This window comes from Ornithodoros turicata, chromosome 8 (assembly GCF_037126465.1).
Source record: "Ornithodoros turicata isolate Travis chromosome 8, ASM3712646v1, whole genome shotgun sequence".
NCBI classification, from domain to species: domain Eukaryota; kingdom Metazoa; phylum Arthropoda; class Arachnida; order Ixodida; family Argasidae; genus Ornithodoros; species Ornithodoros turicata.
Genome location: NC_088208.1, coordinates 39,425,087 through 39,452,274, shown reverse-complemented (window position 1 = coordinate 39,452,274; position 27,188 = coordinate 39,425,087). Strand labels below are relative to the sequence as shown.

Here is a 27,188-nt window from a genome sequence, read left to right as displayed (position 1 = left end):
AAGCCTCAAAATGCATGCGCCAACACCGGCGAAGAGAAAGACGTTGGGGGCGGATAGCATGACACGTGAGTTCGTCGTCGTCACCCACACGAAAACACCTTTCTTCATGCGCCAAACAACGCTAATGCAAAGCTCCCGCTTCTTTCGATGACGCTTTTACGGTGGGAAACGGAAGAACCGTACACCGACATTTATGCCTTTCATGTTTCGGCAGTGGACACATTATAGGCATTGCGAGAAAAAGCTTCGCCAACTCGCGTCACAGCCCGCAGCATGTTTTCATGTCAACAAACATGGCGGCCATCGCCATGCGCATACGCGTTCCCCGAAATGGTCCATTCTGTGGACTATAACTTTTTTTATATGCGTTTCAACTACCCCATCTGATGCACTTCTTAATTTTTAATTAAATTGTTTTTAATTCCTCTATTTTAATTCTAATTCTATTTTAATTCTTTTTAATTTTAATTCAATTTTTATACGTTTCACGCAATATACGAACGTCCTTCCTGTTTAATTTCGTTACTAATTAGTTCCTGTTTTACGTAAGAGCGTTTGATTTGTATTTTTATTCTTTTTTCTTTAAAAAAAGCCAGTGGTCCCGATACGGAACTACATCCATTATAAAAATCCTGTACCTGTACCTCAAGACTATACAAAGGCATGCGCAATGTCTCATGGCTTCATGAGGTCATGTGTGACGAATGATACCTGGAAAAACCTGCTTTGCATCCATCAACCATATTATTTGAATGTCGGAAACAGCTTTTAGCAGGATCTCATGTATTCATATCTGTGACAAGCAGAGATGGCGCCACGCATTTCTCTGCTGCTAGTCGCATCGCTCTGTAGTGTACTTGACGATCAGGGAAGAATCTTTGCCAGTCAATGGGACAACTTATGGTACGAGCCTCCGCCAAAAGTTCCACTTAAACCGTACGCTGAGACAAAGTCGATACTTTCCAAATATCAAGATGCGTGGAAGGCAAGTAGAACGAGCATGGATTTTACGTCATTTTGTATTGTTTGTTATGCGTGCGAAATCACCAGAGAATAGATAGGTGAGTACTGCATTACATTTCGGTAATGAGCAATGCTAATGCATAACATTTTATGGTGAGGTAATGAGTAATGTAATGCCATTAGCCATTGCTTGGGTTGGAAATTCAGGCACTGTTTAAAGCCAGCAGCTAGGAATTGTTGATGGTGTATGCAAGGAAAATTGCCAAGTTGTCTTTTTCTAGCTACCTTTGTCACCGACCAGATCATCAGGGTCTACACTGTGGAGTATTGGAACACCAACTCCTTCTACGTTACAATCAATCTTATCTATGGTTGCGCAATTAGATTATGAACACTGCTTTTACTGCTGTCTCTCTCCTATATGTAAAGGAGTAAAAGAAAGTATATTGGAAAGTAAAGTAAAGTAAACGAAACTTTAATAAATGACCAATAACGCCACATTACAGTACGCGCTTCAAACACCACATAGAACTGTCTCAGAGACTTCCAGTAAAGTGTAATGCAAAATAATGTAATAACTTGATGAAAGTAATCGTATCAGTACGCATGGAAAAGTAATTTATTTCAAGCTTTACAAAATAAAAGTAGTTTTCCCAAATCTGTTTCTAAATATGGTCGAAGGAGAGGGGGTGGGGGACGGCGCTCTTAAAACGCTACTTTGCAGCACTTTGAATTTTTGTTGATTGTCCCCCGAAAAAAACAAGAAATCTGAAATTAGGGTGGTTTCATTGTAACTCCCGGCACTAGAGGTGCTGGTATGGCGCTGGCGCAATGGTGCTTGGTACTCTGACTCTTGTACGAGATAGACACAGTCATAACTCAGCTATCCCCTTTGTCGTTAACACCTTCACGAACGTTGTAATGTTACACGCCACCGATGTTGGACATTGCCATACATACATACATACATACATGCGTACATGCATACATGCATACATACATGCATACATGCATACATACATACATGCATGCATACATGCATGCATACATGCATACATACATGCATACATACATGCATAATGCATGCATGCATGCACACCACCACCATCACCACGCACCATGCATACATGCATGCTTGCTTCCTCATCCTGCACTATTGCTGGGTGATGAGGCTATCATCCCTCTTAGTAGAGTTTAAAATTTTTTAAGTGCTATTGGAATTGTAAACCGTTTGTAGTTTTAGACTGGCATTTTATATATTGCTTCTCTGCTTATATTAAACATCTTACCTATTTTAAACTCATCTCATCTTAATCACAGTGTTGGCGCATTATGACCTTTGTTGTCGATGCGCCACAAAAACTCCACTCCTCATCATCATCATCACATACGTACACATATACATATATGGACTATACTGTCATACACAGAAACGTAGTTCCCTTTTCTTTATTTTTTAAGGGAGGGACACTTGAGCTTTCATTGTGCGTATAAAGTGTTCTATTAAATAGACAATTCCTGACCGCAAGCTAAGCCGAAACTATGCCTAAATGGATTATGAATTCTTCTGTGGAACTTTGTAAGGTGTTTCCCCATAGTTCAAGCAATCTGCTGGCGATATATTGATGGGAAGCACAGTGCAGAGGACTCCACTTGGGTTCCTTATACACACATGAAAAAACACTTGAGGTCTGGGACCCTGTACGTCATACAATCGTGGATTACTCAGTTACCTTCTCTGGTCGCAACGTCCAAAATTTAGTCCCTTTATCTTTTAGAACACCACGCAAGTTTAGGGATCACTAAAACAAGTTACCTTTGTTGTCCCAGTTCATTACGAGAAACAGAACTATGTTCCTGTATCAACGGTCGTACAAGCATGACCGAATGTATGGGAAGAACGGCCAATGCGTGAAAGCGGAGGTCATCTACATCGATAGAAGGACAAAGACTGCCACCGTACAGCTAAGTTCTGCGAACCACAAAAAACGTGAGATGTAAGTATTACGTCTGCCACCTGGTCTTTCATTGAGCAGTTACGTTGCAGTAATGCCTCCCGCTGTGAACTTTGCAGAACGCAGTTTGTTGCGTACTTCACCGCCAACCGCACAAGAGGGTATGACGTATATAATGTGTTATATGCAAGGTACGAGCTGGACTCAGGTGAGTACCACTCCGAACTAAACTCGTGTCTTCAGAACGCCAAATAATAAATGCAATTGCAAACTGCGTGCCTCTCATTGTGTCAAAGTAGCAGGATAGTAACTCCTAGTTTTGAAAACTATATAGCAGGTATGCAAGAAGAAGTAAACATTGTCAATCTAAGATCGCGAACGTGGGTCATTGTGCCACTGCTAGGAGACAAACGCTAGTGCTCGTTATGATGTCACATACTCTCATACCTACTATCTACGGACACCACAAACCCTTGCCCATTCTTTCAAAAATGAGGGAAAATTCTACTGTGTCTTCCGGAAACGTTGCTTATAAGACGGGATCATAATAAGCTCACCTCTCTAATAATCGCACCTGAGTTACTCGACACAGTCATACTGACTTTGTTTCTGCGGAGAACAGCTACACTCTAAGAAAAAAGGGAGTACTTTTACTCCTTTTGGGGAGTAATTGCATTGCCACAAAAAATAGTCCCTTTCGGGAGTAAATGCACGGGAGTAAATGAATGTGACAGAGTGAAGACCGCATTTCACGCGCTGTCGTAAGAGTCCCAGGTACTTAATTGGTGCGCATGCATGAAAATACTTCGAAGCAAACCGTCAACCGTGATATATCGAGTGATATAAAATCTTGCGCCATACTAGGGCACAATTTGCGAAGAAAAATGCGCTAACTGTTTCTTACTCTGTGTGGCTGGAAAATTGCTACGTTGTCTGAGTTATACAGCGTTATGCCCTTCAAATTGACCAAGGGCACATATTTACGGTGACTGTTGCATTCAGGAGACCATTCGCGAAGTTTAGTGACAATTTGCAGTCCTGGGGAGTAAATGTCGGGACTAAATGTTGGGTTAGGGGACTAAAATGGGGAGTAATTGCACACTAGGGAAGTAGAAGCTGCAATTACTCCCCGTTTTACTCTTTTTTTTCTTAGAGTGTATAAGATATAACATCGAGCGAGATAAAACCAGTGCGTACTATATGCAGAATAGAGTAGTAATGAAAATCGACGATGACTTCGTGAGTAATGAAAATGATCGCGTTACAAACCTACAATTTCTCTTCTTCCGCTTCTCCTCCATCGTCTCGCTCTTTTTGCCTAGAATGACGAGATCGCGTTCGTATATCTGGAAGAGGGTCGGACAGATAACTTTTTAGCACACCCTCGTATGTTCAACATTGACACACAACAATTAGTTTTCTCAACCTCATTATTCCCACTGACTTGCTGCAGATGATCCAGGTTACCATTATCCCATGATATTTTCGGACTATAAAACTTGCGGAATCCTGAGAATTCCTCACTATGAAAAACGTAAGTATGGAATTCATTTCTTGGGATAAGACGTCAGAGGATCCCCCACACAAATCCCCACTATAGCCGGCTGAATAATAAGTTGGCAAAAGCAATCGTACGGCGCATGCGCGCTTCCTCTGTGGGCCGTCTTCCGGGCGGTTTGGTTGAAAACAAACGAACCATTTTGTTTTTGCTGCTGAACTGTACCATTTGAGGAAAACGAAACGGCGAAGAATTGGTAGCTTTTACTCGCGAGGCAATAAGCATTCTGTTCTCTACAATATTGAATATGTCGAATGCCTATTCCGAACCTTTCATTTCATTTCCTTTGCGGGAGTAGCCGAATTCGTCAAGTGACGAATTCGATATCTTCCTTTTTTTTTCTTTCTATAATCAACCTCAACCTTCGGGCTTCGCTGCAGTTAACAAAACGCAGTCCTCAGATCAAACTTTGCGTGGGAAAGTACGCCGACGTTTATTCGGGCGTGGTAGGGGGTGATGGTGTTAAGCTGCAAAAGTTTCAATTAGAGTGTCACAGATGATACGTGAACAGATAATACATTGTGTGTGTTGTTCTGCAGCTGGGAAGCCAGCGTGTCAAGTGTGGGCGTACGAAGGGCAGACAATCAGGAGTAGCTGTATGTTCATCTATGATCTGCTGTGTGGACCATCCAGGTATGCAGTGTACGGTAAAGCAAAATGCCATTACGAAACATCGCACGATGTCATTATCGAAGAAGACTGAAGACTACGTCAAGCTTTCTTATCGTCTTGATTCGCAACTTGAATGAATACGATGTTATTGGACTTCTCCTTCTTGATGTTTAATAATATTCAACTTTACGCCCATATCCTAAAAAGTTTTTTTTTTCTTACTTAAGGCAGTGACATAGGTTAGTTGGTACATCCTGAACAGGGATGAAACAGCGAGAAAAACTGGACGGAGAAAAGAGAGACGTGTCCTTTCTCTCCGTCCAGTTTTTCTCGCTGTTTTATATCCCTGTTCAAGATGTCTTTTCTTCCTTGTTTTCAGCGTTTGGAAATTTTGTGGAAGTAGAAAATGGGAAGATAGTCCCGACACGGTCAGGATGGCTACCCCACAATATGCCTTACTCTAGACTGCAATGAAAAATAAAACGAATAAGGCAATAAAACAGAGAGCAGGCGAAAGTTCGATCTATCGGAAATCACCAGTGGAAAACACTCGCCGAGTGATCTCACGCACTTAAGCAAGGAAAGTCACAAAATAGTCTATCATCCTTCTACTGTTCTCATTTAAGTTTCGTACTTATGAGATTACACATTTTCAGTTAGTTCGATTTTTGTTCTCGTCTTATATTTCGAAGACGAACATCACAGTTAACAAAGGCACCTTTCGAAATATCCAAGTCCACACATCCGCTTGACATTTTCTCACACAATGAACACACAATACGACGCTTCCTGTGTTCAGAAGCGCGATTATCATGTCAGAGACGTTATAAGTTCATGACATTACTAAGTCGGAATCACTCAAAAGGAATAGGTTGAATTGCATGAAAGAGGAAATAGCGAAGATGTGGAAAAAGCATCATGCGAGCTTAGAATGGACAAACAAGCTAACGAGAACTAGCCACATCGACGAGTACTCTTTCACGATGCAGTCAGTAACTGTAATTAATAACTCTCTCTCAGTGAGCAGCTTTCATGGTGAATACCAGTCGGCGACAGGTAGTGAACAAAGATAAGTTTCTCAAATTTGAGACACAAACACGATATTCTAAAGCAACTAGTTGCCTCGCTGTATAGTTACAGTTACGCAATTGGAATTCCCCGGTTATCTATAATTTCAGAAACTTGTGATTACTTGTAACTAATTTGCTTCCCAAGACGACATCTGCAAGAACAAAATCATTCGAGAGCCAATGTGATGTTACTCGGGAACGAATGACAGCACGTACGAGTTCTTCTATATATTAAAAAAAAATGTTTACGTATATTGTGCTCTTTTCGAGCAAGAGTATTGTTGGCCAATCCAGGAATCATATTAGATGCACAACACGCCCGTGAATGACGTAATGAATGAATTAATATTATCTAATTATTTCATAAGTAACAATGAACGTAGCGAATCCCTGTGCGTGCCGTGCCAACCCCACACATGTAAACAGATGTTACATATTTAATGACATGTTAAACTCATAGATTGATTTCTACAATTTTACTTAACTGCGCGCATTAGCACTATAAAGTGGACTCCGGGTTACGACGAACTAACCGGTGAACAAGAACTCACGTCGAAGATTAATGTGAGCGCTAGTCGCCACCAAGCTACAGTTCAAAACTGCAGAAAGCTGACAACCCGTCAAGTGGGAACTAGGCATCAAGCGGTTGCGCGGAGAACTGCAAAAATGAAACTGAAAAACAAGCGGTGACCTAACTTGGCTCGCCTGCTGGTGAGAAGACGGAAATATCAAAGGAAGAAGAAAGCACTAAAACGCAAGAAAGCTGGTGTAACGACGTTGATGGTATGATTTCATTGAGCTTGAAGCAGTGGTAGGGACAAGAACACAAACCACAAGTAGTCCTACCCCTGTCCTAGTCCTGTCCGCTTGTGTTTTGTGTCCCTATCCCTACCACCGCCTCAAGCTCAAGGAAATGATCTGATGATACCATCAACATGAAAGGTAGAACCAGAAAGTGGGGGGGGGGGGGGGGGGGGGTCGGACTCGGTCAAGGAAGCGTTACCACAAGGAAGTCGCCATCCGTTGGTCATGGAAGGCGTTGGCCTTCCGTTTGCTGCTTCATTCCGCTAAACTTGACTTGCTTGTTTTCCTAAATTCGTCGCTTCTTATCTACGTAAGTTTGGCATACTATGTGCGTACCTCATGTACATTTGTTTAAGAAATAAGCAGCGAATATTTTCCACTAAATTACTCGCGTGTGTGCTGTCGTTCGTACGTCACTTTATTGTTACAGAAACTCGACGGGCCAGAGCAAGGAATGGCGGGTGGTTTCAGTTTTACATACTTGCGGTTCCCATTTGTTCGCAGAGCAGCATGATGGTGACTGTTGTTGTCTTCAAAAATGCATGCCTATATTCCTTACAATTTATTTATTTCACTCGCAAAGCATACACATGCTGCTTCAACACGTCATTTGCGGTAAACATGTTCATCCGTGCCGCCGGAAAGCAAAGGGTTCGCGCTGCTGTAGACGATCTCACAGGTAAGATAAGATTCACGACGTTTACGCTACGATACCGATAGCGCTACTTAATTCTACACACGCACGCAGAAGTGCCGTACATACGCAACAAATTGTACAGGCGTTGAATCGCTTCCTTCGCTGGCCGTATTTCCCTCTATCGTCCCGTTTCGCTGTTCCCACGTGCACACGTGCATGACTGCGCAGGGTTGGTAACAAACGCAGCAGCTCCGCTGTAGTTATGGGGCAGAAATTCGTCCACTGACACTGTCCATGACCAACGGCTAGGACGTGCATGTACCCATGCGCTGTCTGTCCGATGCAAAGGGATCAGCCACCATGACCATCGTCATCATCATCTGCGCCCTGGCGGTCACACTCGGGGATAGGGGGATCCCATCACAGGGGTGACACAAACCCGCCATTGTTGTAACTACCCTCAAGCGGGTGCTTTTGGCAAAACTGCCATCTTGTCCTGGTCGCACGTCATAGAAAACGTCACTTTCAGGTCATGTGACTTTGTTTATATGTCGTTTTGTCGCTTATGGACATATTTTCGCCGTCATAACACCAAGAGATTACCGTATTTTGCTAGCGTAAACTATGTGGTGCTTCTTCCGCAACATGGTAGCCCATTTCTCCTTAGTTTAAGTACATGGCATCGGCTCGGTAAGTCTTAACGCGCAGTCGTCATCACATCTTTGGAAGTCAACAATACGAGGCTTTGTGTGCAAAACTGCGCGTTTTACTGCAAGATTATCGGATAAAAATAATTACCGTGATCGAAAAACATCCAAAACGTCGTCCAGAAACAACAACCGCATTGTTTACAAACGGCTTGGCCGCCGATCACGGGCGCCGCCATCTTTAAGGTCACGTGCGCCTTGACGTTTGCTGTGACGTGCGACCAGGACCTGTCCAGGATGCATTGCGTTCGCCCAGCACGCTTTCGTCTACGGAGGAATACATTGGATGCCACCCCTGTGGATCCCATTGATCCATTGATGCCATTGCCTGCGCGCCAAGTCCGTTCTCGTTTGCTTCGCTGACTCCCCAACTGAGGGTGCTCCGGAAGGGCAGGACTACATGGCGCTCGCCTTTCTAGGTGGAGACACCGTGCCGTCCTCTCCAAATCAACTGATGGCGGGAAGGCGGAGAGCCATTTAAACGCACTCTTGGAAATTAAAGGTACATACACAGCCGTAACTTGTTTTCTTTTTTGATGCGGAAATTCAACTTTGTCGTGTACCTTTACATGAGTTTCGTTGCTATTTTATATCGATGACACGAGAAAATCTTATTTTTCTGATGAACCACCGATAACTATAGTATACTATAAATATTAATAGGCACATCCCCTGACGCGCAGAGAGTGTTTTGGCTACAAGGGCCGCGAGAAACGCAGCTGCAAAAGAATACACGCCCACCAGAAAAACACACGCACAACTCACGCTTCGTCGACTTTTTGCCGACTTTTTCTTTTGTCAATGTGAGTTATAGAGAGCGCTAGCGTGTTTCGCCCTTTTGCATGCTTACATGTTTCCTACGGTGGGTACTTGTGTTGGCCTACTCAAATCCCAAAGAGCGAGAGCGAGAGACCTCAGAGAGAGAGCGAGAGAGAGAGATCCTCGCTCTTATAAGGCCATTCGAGTTCATTTCCCCATTAACCTATTCGCTTTCCCATCCTCTTTGCGCACCGAGCCGCCCATCCAGAGCATATACTGATCGCACTCTCGCCCAAACGTAGCTTCGCCCCTGTTGAAGCGAACACACTAGAAGCTGCTGCTGAAATAAAAATGACGAAGACACCGGACCGGGCAAGCTCCCGCACACCCGACTACACGTGCACCCATAACATAGTCTGCGCTATCTGAGAATTTCTCACTGGACTCTCTGGTACACTTTCCAGACGTCCTTCTAAAGATTGCCGAAGAACGCATACCCCCCCCCCCCATTTCTTCCTGTTGCCCTCTCTCCATGTGTCCATGTCTGCAGACCACCCGTAGTAGCCGGTGCTTCGCGGCGCTAACAAAAATAAAAAATGAAGATAAAAAACGCTACACAGGTAAAAAGGGTGATATGTAACGCGGTGCAAGCACCCTTTGGAAATTGCACAGTTGAATTTTGTGCAGCCTCGCCTACTTCGGTTATGCTCTGAGGTGAGACAATTGAGCATACCACAAGTGCGCATCCATGGCTGATGCAACGGTTAGTTTTGGAGGTGCAGAAGGCTTCTGTGCTTTCTGCTTCTGCTGTGCTTCTGCAGAAGGCTTCTGTGCACACATGAATTCCCTTCCACATATCTGTCCATAATGGAATAGACACAGTGACAAGGACAAGATGGTGACTTGATGGCCACAAGGGCCACAAGCGACCGCTTCAAAGGGTAAAAGGTGAGCACGAAAATTGGGTTATAGTAGGGCATTCCCGTAGCTGTATATAATCTTCCTGTGACCTTCGGCGCTCTCGTGATTCTTTGAAACTTGCTTTTCAAAAGTACTATTCATTGAAAAGTTGATAAGTAAATTCCTATTCGCTATTCGTTATTACGCACACGTACCCCATTTCTACACATATTTTGTGTAGCACCTTTTTTATTAACAATCCGAGTGTCGAAACGAAACGTGTTTTGTTCCGGTTTTGTACCGGTTCGAGGAAAATAGTTCAGCTCCGGTTCAGCTCCGGCGTAAAAAATAACTGTTCGAACCGGTTCTGGCGTCAGCACAAGTGCCATCTTTGACAATCTCTGTGAACTTTTTGGATCTCGCTGCGCGCGTGTTTGCAATTGAACTGGACCAGGGGTGTGGGGAGGCTCCAAATTCCTCCATTTTTTTTTAAATAATACCCCTGACTTTCATGAAGTTGAACATACCACACCAGAGGTATTTCTGAATTGAGATTTTTGCTTGTTAGCTATAGGCTATTCATAAGATTAGGAATCACTCCGGTTTTGAAGCAAGGGCTGTGCCGAATTTCGGGGGTTTCACAAAGAAACAGGAGAAGCAGAAGTCTAAAAGAAGTATGATGTGTGCAACCACTCGATTCGAGATTTTTCGAGAGAGATTCAAGAAACATGCGCCGCACGAAAACTTGAAAATGGGCGAGATGATAGGAAATACGGTACAAGGTGGTTATGTGAACTTGCTGATCGTAGTCCATCTTAACACCGGTAAAACAAAAATGACAACTCTAAGACACCAAACGGCGGGGTAACCACATTGACGGTGAGTGAATCTAAGCCCGGTTTCAAGAGGATATGTCACACACTGCTTTCCGGTACGTACCTTCGATTTCCAGACGTCCCAACTGTCCAACCGAAAACCTTTAAGACCATTTTTCGGTTTTGTTCCGGAACGAAAAAGAACATTTGGTGTTTTCTTCAATTTCGGTTTGCCAAAAAATAACGGTTTTTCCGGTTTTCGGTTCGGTTCGGCTACACTATACTCTTACCAGTTGCTTCACGGAGCTAACGCGGGATTAAGGAAGAAAAGAAAGACTACTCTTACGTATAACAGAAGTACATATATCAAGGAAACAAAGCTCAGGCAATGCAAGAGAAGGAGGCACCGATATTTCAGCTTTATTTGGCTTTTCATTGAAATGTCACCTGGCAACCTGTACAGTTTTCACGCAATCGTGTCACCGCAAATCACCGACACAATGCAGGCGCACAGTGACGCAGTGAATACGGTGCGCCTACGTTTGGTGCTTTAACTTTTCATAGATAACAATACTATATCGTATACTTTGTATTTTCCGATAACGGTACTTCAACAACGTACACAGGAACACTTCATGGAGCCACGAGGACTCATTGATAAATTGGTACGCTTCGTCACACTTCAGTTGACGTGTTGCGCACAACTCTATGATGTGCTGATGACGGTTATGCGAACGTCTGCCAATGGAACTATTGACACGTTCACATTTTTTCTCAATGGGGGATATGTTGACAAATGGAACAGACGGGAAGAGGATAGGAGGTAGTGCAAGCATGTTAAGCCTAACGTGGCGTAAAAAAGTTAAGCCGTGATGCCAGTAGATTTCTAAGGATGCTTAATTCGGAAGCCTCGCGGTCACGTGAACATTGCCAAAAGTAAAAGAAATAGACAATGATTGCGTCAACTGTGATAGTTAGTCCCTGATATCCTGTACAATATATTTCGAGCCTTTCAAAGAACCACTCTACTCTCAGCCGGGCTTTTTGGGTTAATTTAAACGAAAGCCTGCACGCCTTTCTCGAATACGTCATTCATTATTTCGTCGAAAGAAAGTCGTTACACTTTGACTATTTCCCGCAAGAAAATATCTAGTTTACGACCAGGCACTCGTATTATGCATACTCAAAACTGCACAATGCCATTTTTTTTTGTGTTGTTGTTGCAGAAATAGCACTGTAGCCCAATATATCGAATTTGTAGCAGTATATCGAATTTGCTCATGTATATTGAAATGGCCGCGAAAAATCCCGTGAAATAAGAAATGCGAGGATATGTACGCAGTCGTACTCTCTCTCTCACACTTGCAGCATCTTTCGCACCTAAATAAATTCCACAAATATAAAATCAAAGCCAGGTCTTATGACAGCTAAGTTTTGTTTAGCCGCGGTAATGGATTTAGATTCCCCTAATGTATAAAAAAAAACACAGTTTTGTACCAAAATCGTTTACCGATATCTTTCAGTGATTGAAGGCCCTTAATGTTTCATACAAAAACCCGCAACCACACAAAGCAACAACAAAAAAGTCAATAAGAAATCCATGGTGCAGTCTTCCACTTTCACTACAGCCATCCTGTGATCCACTAAGTATACAGATAAACCTCTAACAACAACTGTCAATGAAACATGCTTGATATAGTCACAGTAGATATGTTCGGCCATGAAACAATACACAGACAATGCAATGGGCATGATGAAAAAGAAAGGAACACACATCTAGACTCTACGAGGACACAATGCCAACTTTACACAGCTCGACGGCGTCGGGTCGCTCTGGGCAACCGTGGCAGCCTTGCTAGTTAGGTACTTATCATTTGGCTAAGCGCGCACTTCGGATTACCAAAACGCAATAGGCTAATTGAGCTACGAACGAAGTCGTTAAACTCTGCGTCAGATGCATGCGACGAGGGACAAATTAGAATGGGCGAGTATTTAAAAAACTTAGAACACGAAGTTCTTTCGCCCGTTTCCATGCTGTTGTGATAGTTCCATGCACTGTAAACTAAAAAGCACCCTTATGGGTGCAAATGGCTTGTCCTATAACTCACACCTCTTTTTGCACCGTAAGGTCTGGAACACCCTTTTTAGAGGTTATATTCTGTGTAAAACATCCTTTGAAAGGGTCCTTTTCCTTGAAAATGCTGTCCTTTGCACCTTTTATACACCCTTTCAGGGGGGTGTTTAACAATCTTACAAGCTCCTAAAATGGTGTTTAAAGCGTGCAAAGAAGGCATTTTCAAGGAAGAGCACCCCTTTCAAAGGGTGTTTTACACAGAATACACCGTCTCACAAGGGTGTTCCAGACCATACGGTGTAAAAAGAGATGTGAGTTATAGGACAAGCCATTTACACCCATAAGGGTGTTTTTCAGTTTACAGTGCATATCATTTCGACGTTTCGAGGCTTCGTTGCTTCGATGCTAGAAACAGGGGCTAATTATCTTTTATGTGGCTTCACTGTGATTTGAAGAAGCTGATATGGAATACGATATTGGAAATTGCTTTGAATATAAATTGTATTGCCTGGTTGATACTATTCCATTGCCCGAAAAAGACAACGGAATGGATTGACACTTGGGACACTTGAGACACCTATAAAGCTTAAATTGTAGTGTTTAGAACGAATGGTGTTGTAGTATGGTGTCTTTGATGGGTCAGTATCAATAGCACCAATTGGTACATGGATGCTAAAAGTATGCAGTTTTATGAAGTAAATAAGTTTTCAAATGACTTTCTCAAAATACATTCGGTTTGACTGGCCGGGATTCGATTCTATTGGACTGTCGACGAACGTACAAACGTAAATGCAATGTGAGACGTGTAGGTTTCCATGACATAAATTAAGTAGGATTCTACGACACGAGGGTCACTAGTGGCACTTGAAGCATTTTTGTGTTTGGATGAATAAATTCAGCTTAGGGCTTTTAACGACAGTGCTACTGAGACTTTCTTAAAGTGGATTGTACTGACTTATCTTTCTAAAGAAGACAACAACGCCTAAGTTGGAATCCAACGCAAGGACACCTTTGCTTATTTAGCGTGTTACTGCGGGATCACGCCTAAGCTAAGTGTCCTTCAAAGGTCGAGCGTTTTTAGTGAATATAAAAACATGCTAGGGTACAGATTCATATGAGAGTGCAGACCCTCTAATCGTCCTATACTTTTCGACTGTCCTGTAATCCTATTCAGTGTCGCGTCAGAATGCCATTTCGAATTCAAAACTTCCACTATTCGCGAAGGAAAGTTCGTTTGCGAGCGTGCATATACGTACCGGACATGCAACATCATAGCGTCTAACATTATTTTTAAAGAATTCACTCTTTCTGCGAAATTATTTCAACGGTTTTCTGACCAGCATGCATCTCCGTCGTCCAAAAGGGGCAGTTGACCTATTACAAAAGGCACCTGTCCATTGAGTTTCTCTTGCCACAAGCGGTCTGGCTGGGATTCTCCCTTCATTCTCTTTTGTACACTGTTGCCGTTTGCGCGCCACAAAATGGCCACCGTAAAATTACGAGAGAGAGAGAAAAAAAAAGCGTGTCTGCAAATACGAGGCAGTTGTTGGGCTATGAGAAACGACTCGTCTGTTTTTCAAAGAACAGTGTCTGTCACGTATGAAGGCATATGTACAGTGGTGGTCACTGACATCGACTAATAGTGACCCCTAGTGAAGAGTCAACACCCGATAAAATATCTCAGTCATCTGGTGGAGACAGAAATCTGATATACATGACTACTGTGTTTTCCTATCCAGGTATTGTACAGAAGGAAGTACATCCAGTAGCAACGCTGATGGTATGCCCAGGAATGGGAGTCGTTTATGGTACCAAGCAGAGCAATATACAAGAGATGCGTGACGTCAGAGAACAGAATGATTGATGTCACTGAGATGCAGTATCAGTTAGAAAGGTAATGACTAAGGAGACAACATAAAATCGTAACTCGATAATTGAAGATCAGACAACACAGACTTTATTCGGCAGCCTCCAGAGCAAGCTCCACTGCATGGTTTTGTATCTGCCAACTTTTGGACCACTGTTTGGGTACTGCCTGCTGACGACGCCAATAAAAATCGCAGCGTCTGTCGTAATACAAGCAACGAAAGACATTAAAGATGAAAGAAATATCATCTAAGCGTTTCAGCCACATCCTACTATTTCCGAATTTTCAGAGAGCGTAAGGTGTCGAGCCCCGGCCACCAAACTACCCTTGAAATTCAGAAATCTGCAGTATGTGGCAAACAATTTTACGACGTCCCAGTTTCGAGGGCTACCATTGCGTCGCCAGAATGCGTTGACCACAAGTTACTCGGCTTTGCACTGGCATGAAGTCATATACCCTTCAATGTCGGAAGACACTTCCATGCAGCGTCGCATAATATCTTACACCACGAGAATGGAAGTCACAAGAGGTAAGTTCTGTTCGCAACCGTGCGTTTCATGTAGGAGATTTCCAGCGTGCAATTCGCCCGTCTTCCGGCGCACGATGTCAAACTCAGTCCTCGAAACCATGAACCGTAACGGAGACTTCATCGTTTCGCCTGGACTGCAGTTCGAAACTCGGGGGAGTATTCGATGAAGAGTTCTTGGCCGCCAGGAGGCCAACTTTGGCTCCTCCTCGCTGTCACCTATAGACGGGCTTGTGACCGCACAAAATCCGGCCGAACGCGCTGCGGAAGTCCGGGCTAAATATCGTGTATATGATGGGGTTAATCATAGAGTTCGCGTAACCCAGCCACAGAAAGAAGCTGAACAACAATTTGCTGGGTTGACAGGACGTGAAGAGTGTCATTAGGATTACCATAACGAAAAACGGCAACCAACAAATAACAAACACACCCGTTATGATGGCGACTGTCTTTGCAGCCTTTCGTTCGCGGCGTGATTCGATAGATTCCTCGACATTCCTCCTCTCCCTTTTGGTGAGCACTAGAAGTCGACCTATCCCTCCCTGCACTGCCTTCATGCCGTTACTTGACGACGGCGCAGGACTGGTGGGCCGTAGTTGAGCGGTTGGGCCGTGCTGCGGCGTGTTCTCGGTCGATGGCAACGCGGACGATGTGGACGGGTCCTTCTGCACTACAAGCACAGCTTTCGCGCCAGGCTTGTGCCTGATTCGTTGGCGGGCTACTTTGAAGATCCTCCAATAAAGCAGAAGGATCATAATGAGCGGTACGTAAAAGCTGGAGCACGTCGCGAAAATCTGATACGCAACGTCCTGGCTAACAAGACACGTCTTGTCGTTGAGGACGCGTCGATGGAAATCATCATCTTTCCATCCAAAGATCGGGGCGATGGATACAACGAACGCGACGGACCATACGAGTAGGATCATGATGCCGACCTTACGCACGTCCCGGCGACGCACGTAGTCGACACAAGTCACGGCCCAGTAACGGTCGACGGCGATGGCTAGAAGGTGGAGAATGGAGGCCGTACAACAGAGTACGTCGCAACACGTCCACACGTCACATAGCTCCGGCGCAAGCACCCACTCTTGAGTAACTTCGTACACGGCACCTAGCGGCATCACGAGGCAGGCAACCATGAGGTCAGCAACAGCGAGAGAGAGCACCAGGTAGTTGCTGACGGTACGTAGGTTGCGTTCCATTAAGATCGCAGCCATTACGAAAATGTTTCCGATGACTGTCGCGACGATGACTAAGCTTAGCAAGATGGACACCGTAATGACAACAACGAGGTTCTCGTGCCATATAAGCGTCACGTTCTCTGTTCCGTTACCTTCGGACACGTTCATGCTGTCTTCTTCCTGCAGAGCTCCGGCAGCACTGTAGATGTATTGGGGATCAGCTCCTTGTATGATGGCCGATGGAACAACAATGCTCTTATTGCAAGACTGCATCGTCGTTGTGGAGTTCCTTGACACGCGAGTTGTCTTGCGAAGCGAAGCAGTCGCTTGCCATTGGGTTTATGTAGTTCTCTCGTTCCAGATATGCGGTGTGGAGATTCGTAACGTTCTCGAGGCCGGTGCTACATGTCTGGCGGTGTACTGCGGGTGATCACCTTGTTGAGGTTGATGGAGTCTGTAAATAAAGAACAGTCCTTATTCAATAGGGAAAAATAGCGGCTGAAAAAGCTGGGTCAGGAAATACCCAGCTTAAAAAAAAATCACGTCGACACTTTTCAAGGCTCTTGAACTTGATAATTAAGTATTCTCGAACACCTCATTGTTCATAATAGATTCGCCCTAGATTCGCAGTTGAAAGACGCTACAGGTTGTATCCGTCTCACGTGTTTCATAGTAACGCCTCGGAAGTCACTCCACCTCAATGAGATATGGCATCTCCATTTTTTTTTCGTTTACAAATCAAATCAAATCGATGAGATACGGCTGCCACGACGTCCGTATAGCCCACCCGTGCAGGCACAAACTAGATCAATCCTCCCCTACAATCTCGCACGCTTCAAACAGAACCCCACGCAAACCACCAGAAAACACACACCCTACTACACACATAAAGCTAATTTACGTTGTCGACATTCAAATTACACGTTCCCGAAGGACAGCGTGACAACAAGGCGTGCCGAAATTGTCCCTGCCAACCGCGCCCCAAAATTGTGTAAGGAGCGCGAGCGATACAAGAACTCATAAATATGATAATTTGAAGCCCCGCAAGACAGCTAATCTGATCTCGAGTCAAAAGGGACCCAGACACTATTCACTGCGGCGAACCCCGCTCGAGCGCGCGCGCGCGGCTGGGTCTTTCTTGAATACAAGAAAAATACCTCCTTCCCCGACCGTTCTAGGTCTCCTGATTTCCTTTCTTTTCCCTTCGGACTCTCCTTACAATTGAAGGAAACGAAGCTAGAAATGCAATTACCTTGGCTGCATTGCGGACCGCACTTGAGAACTCTCCGAGTATATTTCTCCTTTTTTGGTTGGTACAAAGGAGGCAGTATGGTGCGTTTATTTGCTTAGGAAAGACGTGAGGACGGTTATTCGGTTAGCCTATCGATGGAATGCGGCGTTAAGTGTGTGGCGGAAGCTCCATCCTGTCCACACGCGTCTGCTACGAGGACGTCTCGACCGAATGGGATAACAAGGCATTATGCTGCTGGAGTGCCTACAATGGATGATACAATTTAAAAAAGATAAATGTAGGTTGCATCTTGCTGCAACACGCCTACGAAGTGTTCCACATACAACACGAAGAAGAAGGGACAACTTTCGTGGGACCGTCATGCGCATGCGCACCTCTCCTGCGATGTCCTCTCCTGGACAGTGCGGTTTAAAAGAAACCTTTCATTTTGCCTTCGTCGTTGTAGTCGAACCCGCTCAAAGGTCAAATTACAAAAATTGCTCGATATATAGTTGAGTTATGATTGTGAGCTGCTGGTTAATAAACCAATATCGCTTAGAGTTGAGGGGGGGGATATATTTATTAGACGAAAAGGAAAAAAAGAACGGGGGAAAGGTCAGCCAAACGAGACGTCGGCTTGCTATTCCAGAAATAAATAAATAAAGAAAGAAAGAAAATTAAGGAATAAGAAAAAAAAAACAAGAATTAGGAAATAAAGGATAAACTAACAAATGATGAAAGTAGGATGAGGTAGATTAAAGACAAAGATGACAAAAAAAAGATGACTAACAAACGGTGAAAGAATGTTGAGATGGATCACAGGAGATGACTTTAAAAGGAAAGCATGAGGTTAATGCGTTGAGGGTGAGAGTGGGGCACAGAAGAATGAGATTGCACGACTGAGTTCACAGGCTGTTCATAAGACTTGTGTTGAGTTGAGTTGAGTTGAGCGGTACTGAGCATGTGCGTGCTGTGATAACAAAACGTTCATTTCCAAGTGCAGCCTACTGCTAGAGTCCTACAAAATCCAAAGAAGAGTTAAAGAATCTAAGAGGAGTCTGAACAGAATCCTGTCTAGGTCAGGTAGTGAGAAGGAACCAGGGACTATATCGGCACTTTTCTAAAAATTCGTTCAACATATCATGTCACGGTTGGCCCTGTGCACATCACATCCTATCTCATCAACAACATTTCATAACCCATCGTTCGACTTCAGCGTCATAACCTATCATAACCGTTTGTATTTATCGAGGAATAAATTAACGGGACCTGGGTGTCCAAATAATATTAGCTCTAAGAAGGCCATATCGCGAATATGTATATGAATCATTGATTTCGAACGCAAAATGACACCTTCGGTTAGATACAATTTTGGCCGGTTTCCTGAGAAGCACCCGATGTATACGCACGCTGGTGCAGCTGATCACATCGGACTTCCGTCCGCTTTCCTACGTTCTTTCTCATTCCATCACTCGTTCCTTTTCTTGACGATGGGAGCGTGTGCAATGCAGCTCATCAGGCAGAGACAAAGGAAAGATTAAGTAGGCTTCGTCCTCTGAATGAGAAAGATAAGGTTTGAGCCTTAACGCGCCACAGAGATAAGGTCCTCATTTAAAGTCACAATCTCCACACTCTGTGCTACGCAGTCACAGATCTCGGTGAGCCTGGAGACCTTTCATAATAAGGTCCGGCGAGTTTACTGAGATAAAGGCCCTCGAGATAAATCCCTAAAGAAAAGAGAGGCCCACTATAAACCGATAAAGAGCCAACCCACAGAGCGATTTAGAGTTCCGTCGCGCCTGCAGCAAGTAGCAAGAATTAGAAATTTACATCTTTGCGAGAGACAATGAAGACGTTCGCGAAGACCTGGGCTGCATTTACGTCCGCAGTCCTCTCTTTTAGCAGAGAGCTTGGTTAATTACGGGTTTTTATGTCGATAGTCGATGAGCGCCGTAACATTGTACTGTAGTAACATTGTAGTATAACAGCACGCCGTCTACCTTTTTTTTTGCCAATAGTCATAGATTGAGAAGTTGCTCGTCAAAAAGAACCGACAAAAGAAGAAGCTAAGAAAGAAGAAAGAAAAGAAGAAGAAGAAAGAAGAAAGAAAAGAAGAAGAAGTTAAGTTACCGTGTGCAAAATGTAACTGAGTCAATAACGAAGTTCTTCAGCCTGAAATGTAACTCGCAGTTACTGAGTTACTTAAAAAAAGAACGAGTTACTTCCAAGTTACTTCGGACACAAAATAGCATTACGCAGGTGCAGCGCGCGTGAGCACTTGGGTTAGACCTTGAGTTGCCTGCGGAGGAGTGCAACACGTTTAGATCGCTTTCGTTTACGTCCAACAATAGACCTCTCCCTGTTTGTAAACAAATGACGTCATAGTGTTCGACAGCGCCAAAATTTGGTAGAATGGAACTACGCTCGAAGCTAGAGGTGAACAAGGTCGCGCTCGAAAGCCACGGTCTTGAGGGGATTACGATATGGTCCCTAAAAGGGACGTGACCCTCGGTCCTACTTTTCTTTCAATTGGAGGCAGCGAACAATTGCCCGTTCGTGGAACCCAGCCCTCTCCTTCCGATTTGTTTCGGTTTCAGTCTGTCTCCCAATGTCATGATGACGTTTCTCTGGTAGAGGTATATTCGAACGCTTTGCATCTTACTCCCTGTGGGCGCACAATGGTTCAGCTTCATTTCAATGGCAGCGGTTCTCAGTTCCTGAATAAAATACTGTCATTCATTGAATATCGCGTTTTATGGCAAAAAATGCCATGAAAGAACCGGAGAGAAAGCAAGAAAATATGTGGACGTGAGTGAAAAGTGAGTTAAAAGTAACTTGGAACTTAACTTAAGTTAGTTTGGCAAAGTTACCTGAAAAAGGCACGAGTTCCTCTGAAGGTTACCACGGCGCAAATGTACCGAGTTAAGTTACAAGTTACCAAAAAAAGAACTTAGTTACAGTAACGAGTTACCTCGAACTCTGTTTTTAGTAGGAAAATTAATAATCTCGGTACAACTTCTTCGAGCTAAACGCCTTCCACATGCTCAAGGGCTGAAAACGTACATATCAATAATGCTGTTCGGGCTTAGAGTAAAACTACAATTCTGGTAGCATAAAAGTTTCTGCAATGTACGCCGCGAGAGAACTCCGGTCATGTGCAAAGCCGCGATTCGCTATTGTTCTGATGTGCAATGCACATGATTTAGTGTTGTATACTTTGGTGCCACAAAACGTTTTGACATATTAGATACGACGCTGTAGCCGGGTGGACCTGTATTGGAATGTTCTCGTACGTGACATGAACGTGAAAGAAATGAAAGAGTACCACCAAACGTGTCAATATGGTGAAGTAGAAAGCTCACCTAGCCACATGTCCCGACGATGATGACGCTAGCAGATACAATAGAGTATCTTATTTCCTCAAAATAGCTGTCTAGTTCACTACTGGCTGATTCGTTTCCAGACTTCCGTCGTTAACAACCTAAACTTCATATTTTAAAGATTTAATCAATCACTAATGTACTGCCATTTCCCTGCACATGAAAGAGGACGACGTAATGGGCTACACCGTTACGAGTTCGGCGCGCAGGGAAGTTTCCCGGTTGCGCAGAAACATCGCAATACAGCGCTGCAACTGAAGCGGAGATGATGTGTAGATTGATTTGCCGCTCGGCCAGCGTAACTAATGCGTCGGCCACACGCAATTACTGGGGCAACCGTGCCACAAACGCGGGCAGTGTCCTTTCGGTTACGTGAACCAAACCGGCTCCCAAATACGAATTGTTTTATGCGAGAAATATATAAAAGTGTATAATATATATAGAAAAAGCGTAAAAAATATAAAAGCGCTATAAAAGCGTCATTTGAGACTGCCAGGTAAAACCTACATCGCAGTTTTGCTCTTGCTGTCTGCACACGTAGAGAGCAAGTCGCACCAAGGTGGTCCAAAAACGAAGAATGCGGAAGTCTCCGTTGTCACTACGTTTCAATTACCGTAAGTGCGAACGTAACAGAATAAAGGCTGTGGTTTACGAAGGCGTGCTGAGACGTTCCCGGCCGACTCACTTCCAGATATACGAACGCGACCTCGTCATCGGAGACACAAAGAGCGAGACGAAGAAGAAGCAGAAGAAGAAGAAGAAGATGATTATGATGATGATGAAGAAGAAGAAGAAGAAGAAGAAGAAGAAGAAAAAAAATTTTTTGTTTGTAAAGCAAAGCGTTCATTTTTGCTCGGGGGAGGGAGAGGTATATATTTATTAAGAAATAAGAAGAAAGGAAAAGTTAGCCAGGCAAAGAGCCGGCTTGCTATTCCAAAAAGAAAAAGAAAAAAAGCGGAAAAGAAAAACAAGGAAAATGAAAGAAAACGAAAGGAAAGAAGAAAGGAGGCAGTAGGACAACGCTCGGGCTATCAGTGGAGCCACGTCTCTAGACGACTTGAGCACCTACGTCATTGATTACGTAACGCCGCGGCGCAAAGGATGCTGGTGGGCACTACCAGCCTATCAGCCAACGCGTTTTTCCCGCTTCTTGCCCATCACAGCAAAGTATAACCTCGAACCGCTCTTCTCGTGACGTCATGTGTTTGTAAACAGAGTGTCGTCTATAACAAACGTTAAATTTTCAAAGATTGAACTTCAGGCTCTCATCATGTTCTTGTTCATGCAGAAGAAAATTCCAAAGGAAATCTGTGAGTGCATGATGCAAACCTTAAGTGACCAGGGTGCTTCAGACTCAACAATAAAGAAGTGGTGTGGCAACTTTCAGCGTGAGAGTTTTCACAATGAAGACGTCGGAGACCTCCAACAGCGTTAACACTGGAAATTGTTTATTGTGTCCATGACCTCATTTTGGCAGATCGGCGAATCTCGGCTAAAATAATTGCGAATTCATTATTTTTGTCTCTTTATTCGTCTCGGTCGCAACATACATCTCACGTACCAACCAGCCCAATATGTCTTGCGATTGTGGATACCTTAGGCATATCCTGAGAACGCATGGGTTAGTTCATGAAGAGTTGGGTATGCGGAAGCTGACAGCCAAGTGGGAGGCCGAAATGTTTGAATACAAATGAGAAGCAACGCCGAATGGATGGCTCCAAGTTGATTTTGCATCATTTTGATCGTTCTAGTGGCACGTTTCCTGAGCGACTTGTTACAGTTGATGAGACATGGTTGCGTCACGATGATCCTGATACAAAACGAGAGACTATCTCCAGAAGGGTGAAACAGTTAATGCAGCGTACTGCTCTAGCTTGCTCTTCCGGTTAAAGGAGGCTTTGAAAGAAAAACGGCACAGGAAGCCACGGGAAGGCGTTCGTCTTTTGCAGGACAATGCACCGGCTCACAAAGCAGGCAAGAATATGCAAGTTCTGAAGGACTCACGATTTGAATGCATTGAACATCCGCCGTACTCGCCGGATCGTGCCCCGTCGGGCTATGTTTTGTTAAAAAAAAAAGATTGAAAGGAAAAATATTCTCGGAGGACTAGGAGCTGATAGGAGCTAACCGAAGCAGATTTCGGAGAGCAGATAGTATCGGATTGCTTTTTTTTAACAAGCCTCAGGAACGATGTGCCAGGTTCGTTGAACTTGTAGGTGAATACGTTGAATTGTAAAAAAAAAAAAAAAAATCACGAATTAAATATTTTTCAACAAGCTTCAGGAAAGACGTGCCAAGTTCGTTAAACTTCTTGGTGAATATCTCGAATTGTAATGAAGATTTCTGATTCTAGGCCACCTTCTTCCTTGCCGGGCCAATACCTTTTCAGTACACCCTCGTATCTGCTGGATTAAGCACTGTATACCGCCCATCATCTATCTATTTATACGTGCATAAGTACGTTAAATCGCGACCCTATGAACCACAACATGCCTTTTCCTTCTGAGTACCTTCCTGAGTACTCCCTAACACTTCCATGTGTCTCACACTCCCATGTGTCTCATTCTATGCCTTCAACTTTAAGTATGCCTTCCTATGAGAAATCAACGGAGTTTATTCTTTTAATCGATGTGGTCTTTTTACAGTCCGAGAAAAAACAACAACAAAAGACTTGTGTGTGTTCATATTCGATAACTATCTGAAGATACATTCATTGAATACCTTGTTGTACAGATGCATCACAGCAAAGGAAAAGACAGCGAACGTGAACGTGCTATGTGAGATTTTGCGTGGGTACGTTCGGGCAATACCTTATACATATCATAGTATGAGCTAATACAAAACCATTATTGTGTATTATTATTTTTCGTCAACATCAACTTACTGTGTTGGACTCGTGCTGCATGGCGCTTCGTCCCGGGTTCTCCGGTCCGTTGTCTGCCCAGACACCTGGCTTAGCAGCATTGTACTGTTAAAAAGAGAAAAATGCATGCCGTATATAAAAACTCGTTTCCACACAATAAACTCGTTCGGAGCCTGTTTCACACACTGTTTATCTCAGAGATAATTAAAGCCGATTAAAATACCGATTAAAAGAAGAAAGAAACAGCCAAATAAATCCTCGCCATAGAGAGAGAGAGAGAGAGAGAGAAAAGAAGAAACTCAGACATAGGTACAGCGGCAGCACCTTGAGCAGAAGCGTACTTGTGCAGTGCTCTACTTGTTACTTTCTAGTCTCTCTTTTTAAGACGGTACATTTACAGGCTGACTCCATTTGCATTTAGGACTGTTTTACTTCCTTCCTTACCGGCTTCACTGATGCGGTCCGCTGGGATTCGACTCTCAATTAACCGGATGAAAGTTTTACTGCCACTGGGAGTCTCAAACGACCACTGAGAGAAGCAACTTAAGCCTCGTTGCAACAGATATCTGCGAGACTTCATTAGCGAGGCCCCGTATATGGACTTATCTAAGATGGCCTTTCTTTCTATGACGAGAAACGCCTACAAAAGACGAAAAAGTCAATAAGCTCCAACTGCAAATCTAAGGCGCGAGGCTGTTCATAATGCGCCTGATTGCATACTCATCTCTTTTAATGGCGCCATTCTGTGATTAAAAGACAAGGAGGAATAAAGCTTCCACGTGCGTTGTGCGTAATTGATCTCGGATCGTACGATTTTAAAACGAACTTGAGGGGCCCTTGATCATGCGCGAGTGATCATTTGTGAGGGAGGGAGAAGGCGACGAGACTTCGGGTGAGGATATCTCGGCATCGTTATATTCTATGCATTAATGGTCGTCATTCTATTGATTAATAAGGGCGACCGTCTGCGGAAGGCATTCTACAAATAGGGAGTGAAATCAGACGAATTGTCCGTCTGACCGAGATGGTCTCCAGTAAAGCGTGCTTTCACTGCATTGACATAATGTGCGCAGGAGGAGCATCCAGGCAATATGTCTTTCCTCGACGTAACGTTGCTGCGCTTTTCATGTTAAATGTGCTGACAGTGACGCGGGCCTTCCGTGTTTACTCAGATACACGCATCCTGAAGACAGTACAGCATTTCACTCTGTTTTGAAATAATTGAAGATCTGCTTCTTCACCGGTCGTTGTAACTTGTAAATATCCTTCAGTTGACTGCTCAATGCGTGATTCAGTTTACATCTTGTGACACTGGGAATGTTTTACAGATCGCGGGTTCCATCACGGCCGAGGACGGTGAGCAATGTGGGGGAAATTTCCGGCACAAGTCAAAAGAACGCCAGGTGCTCGAACTTATCCGCAGCCCTATCCCGCGGAACGTGCAGCATGTCGCCACACGAATAAGCTGACACGCCTTACGTGTAAATCTACTCCGTTTCTCTTTTTTTTACGTCGTCTCATAATATCCACCTCACTCATGACGTAAACTGGCGACCGGTGCCACAACAAACAATTCTTGAAGCGACACGTCTACTGTATCTAGGCTCTAGAGGAAGAATGACAGTAACTTATTGTGTTAATAAAGCTTACCTGGTAAAACGCATCTGTGTTTGTTATTATAGTGGTACTCTTGCCAGTTTACGCCATAAGTCTACTGAATCATATTACAGTAGCTCTTATATCATCCCTGGTGGACCTAGTAAATACTGTTGGAGCAAAAAAAAGGCTTCCTTGTTTGGCTTCGACCACATCCTCCTGAGATGTTCCATAAAGGTAATGCATAGAGCGAACATACGGCGAAGGAGAGATTGTGGCGCACCCAATATGGACTGAGGGGCTTCCCACAGAGTGTTTCAAGTCAGAACAAAACAAAGTCACCACATCCACAGGTAACTACAAGAGCCCGTTATCAGCAAGAGCCCGTTATGTGGCGCTCGTGCATAACGCGACAGTCTACATAGCAAAAGTGTAGGGAGCATTCCAAGGCGAGCCGCGACGAACACAAACTGATGTGGTTCTATCAGGGCAAACGCAAGGTTTAGACAATATCATTATATCGTAGGAATGACAATTAATTAATAAAAACCAGCTGAACGTTTTAGGATACCTTGGCAGGTAATCAAAATAAAATTCAAACACTTATTAAGAGCATCTAGTTTTAAGGAGAAGCTTTCGTGCATTCATTAGGTGAAAAAAAAAAAAAATTGACCACGCAGATGAATACACTTTTTTTTTGTTTACATATCATTTATTTCAAAAAACGTAGGAGAGTAGCACAGGTAATTTTTTTGGCAGGTGGGTTATACGACTATGGAGGGTGTGTAACTACTCTATTACTAATTACCCAAAATGTTAATATTTAATTTAAATATTTTTTATTGAATGTTTTATTTAATGTTAAATATTTAATTATTAATTAAATCATTCATTAGTCACAGAGCCATTGGAGCAGCACAGACGAGAGCACCAGCAGTCTTGTTCTATTGCTCGTAACTGAATCGACAAATTTTTTTTTCTGCAATTGTGGATCGAGAAAGTAAATCCCTGGTGAGGATCGACGCGACGCAAGTCCAAAGCCGTCTCTTCGGTCAACCTGTCTGAGCGATAAAAATCAATGGAAGCACCGAAGCAAATCTGCTTTCAAGTCGTTGAAATTGACTCTTCCACCTCGGACAACAAGGAAATAAGAGAGGTACAAGCTTTGGAGATTAGGAAATCAGGTAAAAAGCTATACTGCGACCCTCCTAGAAGCCAGATCGATGTCTGGGTACTTGTTGACAAGAGCGAAACACACTTCTTTGTCACTCGCAAACAAACACAACACCGTGTTCTTCGGCGGATTCCTTTCTATCGTTTTGTGTCACGTGAAAAGACAGAAGAAAGACACACATTTGAAGTCGTTCACACGAGAAACATACAGGACGTGTCTCTCTCTTTATCACATCGCCATCCTTGTCTTCGTCGTGTTCGCGCGTTGTCATCACTCAAGGGTAACTACCTGTTAGCCCAACACTCCACGCTTGCACTTGAGTAGAGTGGAGCACTGGCACGCTTTCAGGCTGAAACATCCATCGACGCTGTGAAAGATTACACTCTAAATTGGGAGTTTCAGAATAGGGGGCGCAGTTTTGGCGTACTCAATAAACGTCCCATACAGCGCACACAAAACGAAGGAAATGAGAAGAGACATTTTTGAGGTTGCCGCAACGGAACACAGAATACAAGG

At 43.8% G+C, this 27,188-nt stretch overlaps 2 protein-coding genes across 7 annotated transcripts in view; one reads left to right on the top strand and one right to left on the bottom strand.

Annotated features, from left to right (window-relative positions):
* Positions 1 to 749: 749 nt before the first annotated feature.
* Positions 750 to 14,960, top strand: LOC135367296 (uncharacterized). Of its 2 annotated transcripts, none has more exons than XM_064600500.1 (5): positions 750 to 985; positions 2,794 to 2,960; positions 3,038 to 3,126; positions 4,372 to 4,452; positions 14,594 to 14,960. In XM_064600500.1, the coding sequence occupies exons 1-5, from the start codon at positions 809 to 811 to the stop codon at positions 14,716 to 14,718; spliced, it is 639 nt and encodes a 212-aa protein (XP_064456570.1). In that variant the 5' UTR covers positions 750 to 808; the 3' UTR covers positions 14,719 to 14,960. The 2 variants fall into 2 exon arrangements, with proteins under 2 accessions (XP_064456570.1, XP_064456569.1); XM_064600499.1 differs by lacking the exon at positions 14,594 to 14,960 and adding an exon at positions 5,016 to 5,245 and having other exon boundaries at positions 755 to 985.
* LOC135367293 (5-hydroxytryptamine receptor 2B-like) overlaps positions 14,789 to 27,188 on the bottom strand; it is a 248,934-nt gene continuing 236,534 nt past the window's right edge. For all 5 annotated transcript variants that reach the window (XM_064600494.1, XM_064600495.1, XM_064600493.1 and 2 more), the window contains 2 exons: positions 23,924 to 24,007; positions 14,789 to 16,882 (listed from right to left, as the gene is read on the bottom strand). In XM_064600494.1, the coding sequence (XP_064456564.1) occupies positions 15,463 to 16,701 (1,239 nt within the window). In that variant the 5' untranslated portion in view covers positions 16,702 to 16,882; positions 23,924 to 24,007 and the 3' untranslated portion in view covers positions 14,789 to 15,462. The remainder of the gene's footprint in view (positions 16,883 to 23,923; positions 24,008 to 27,188) is intronic.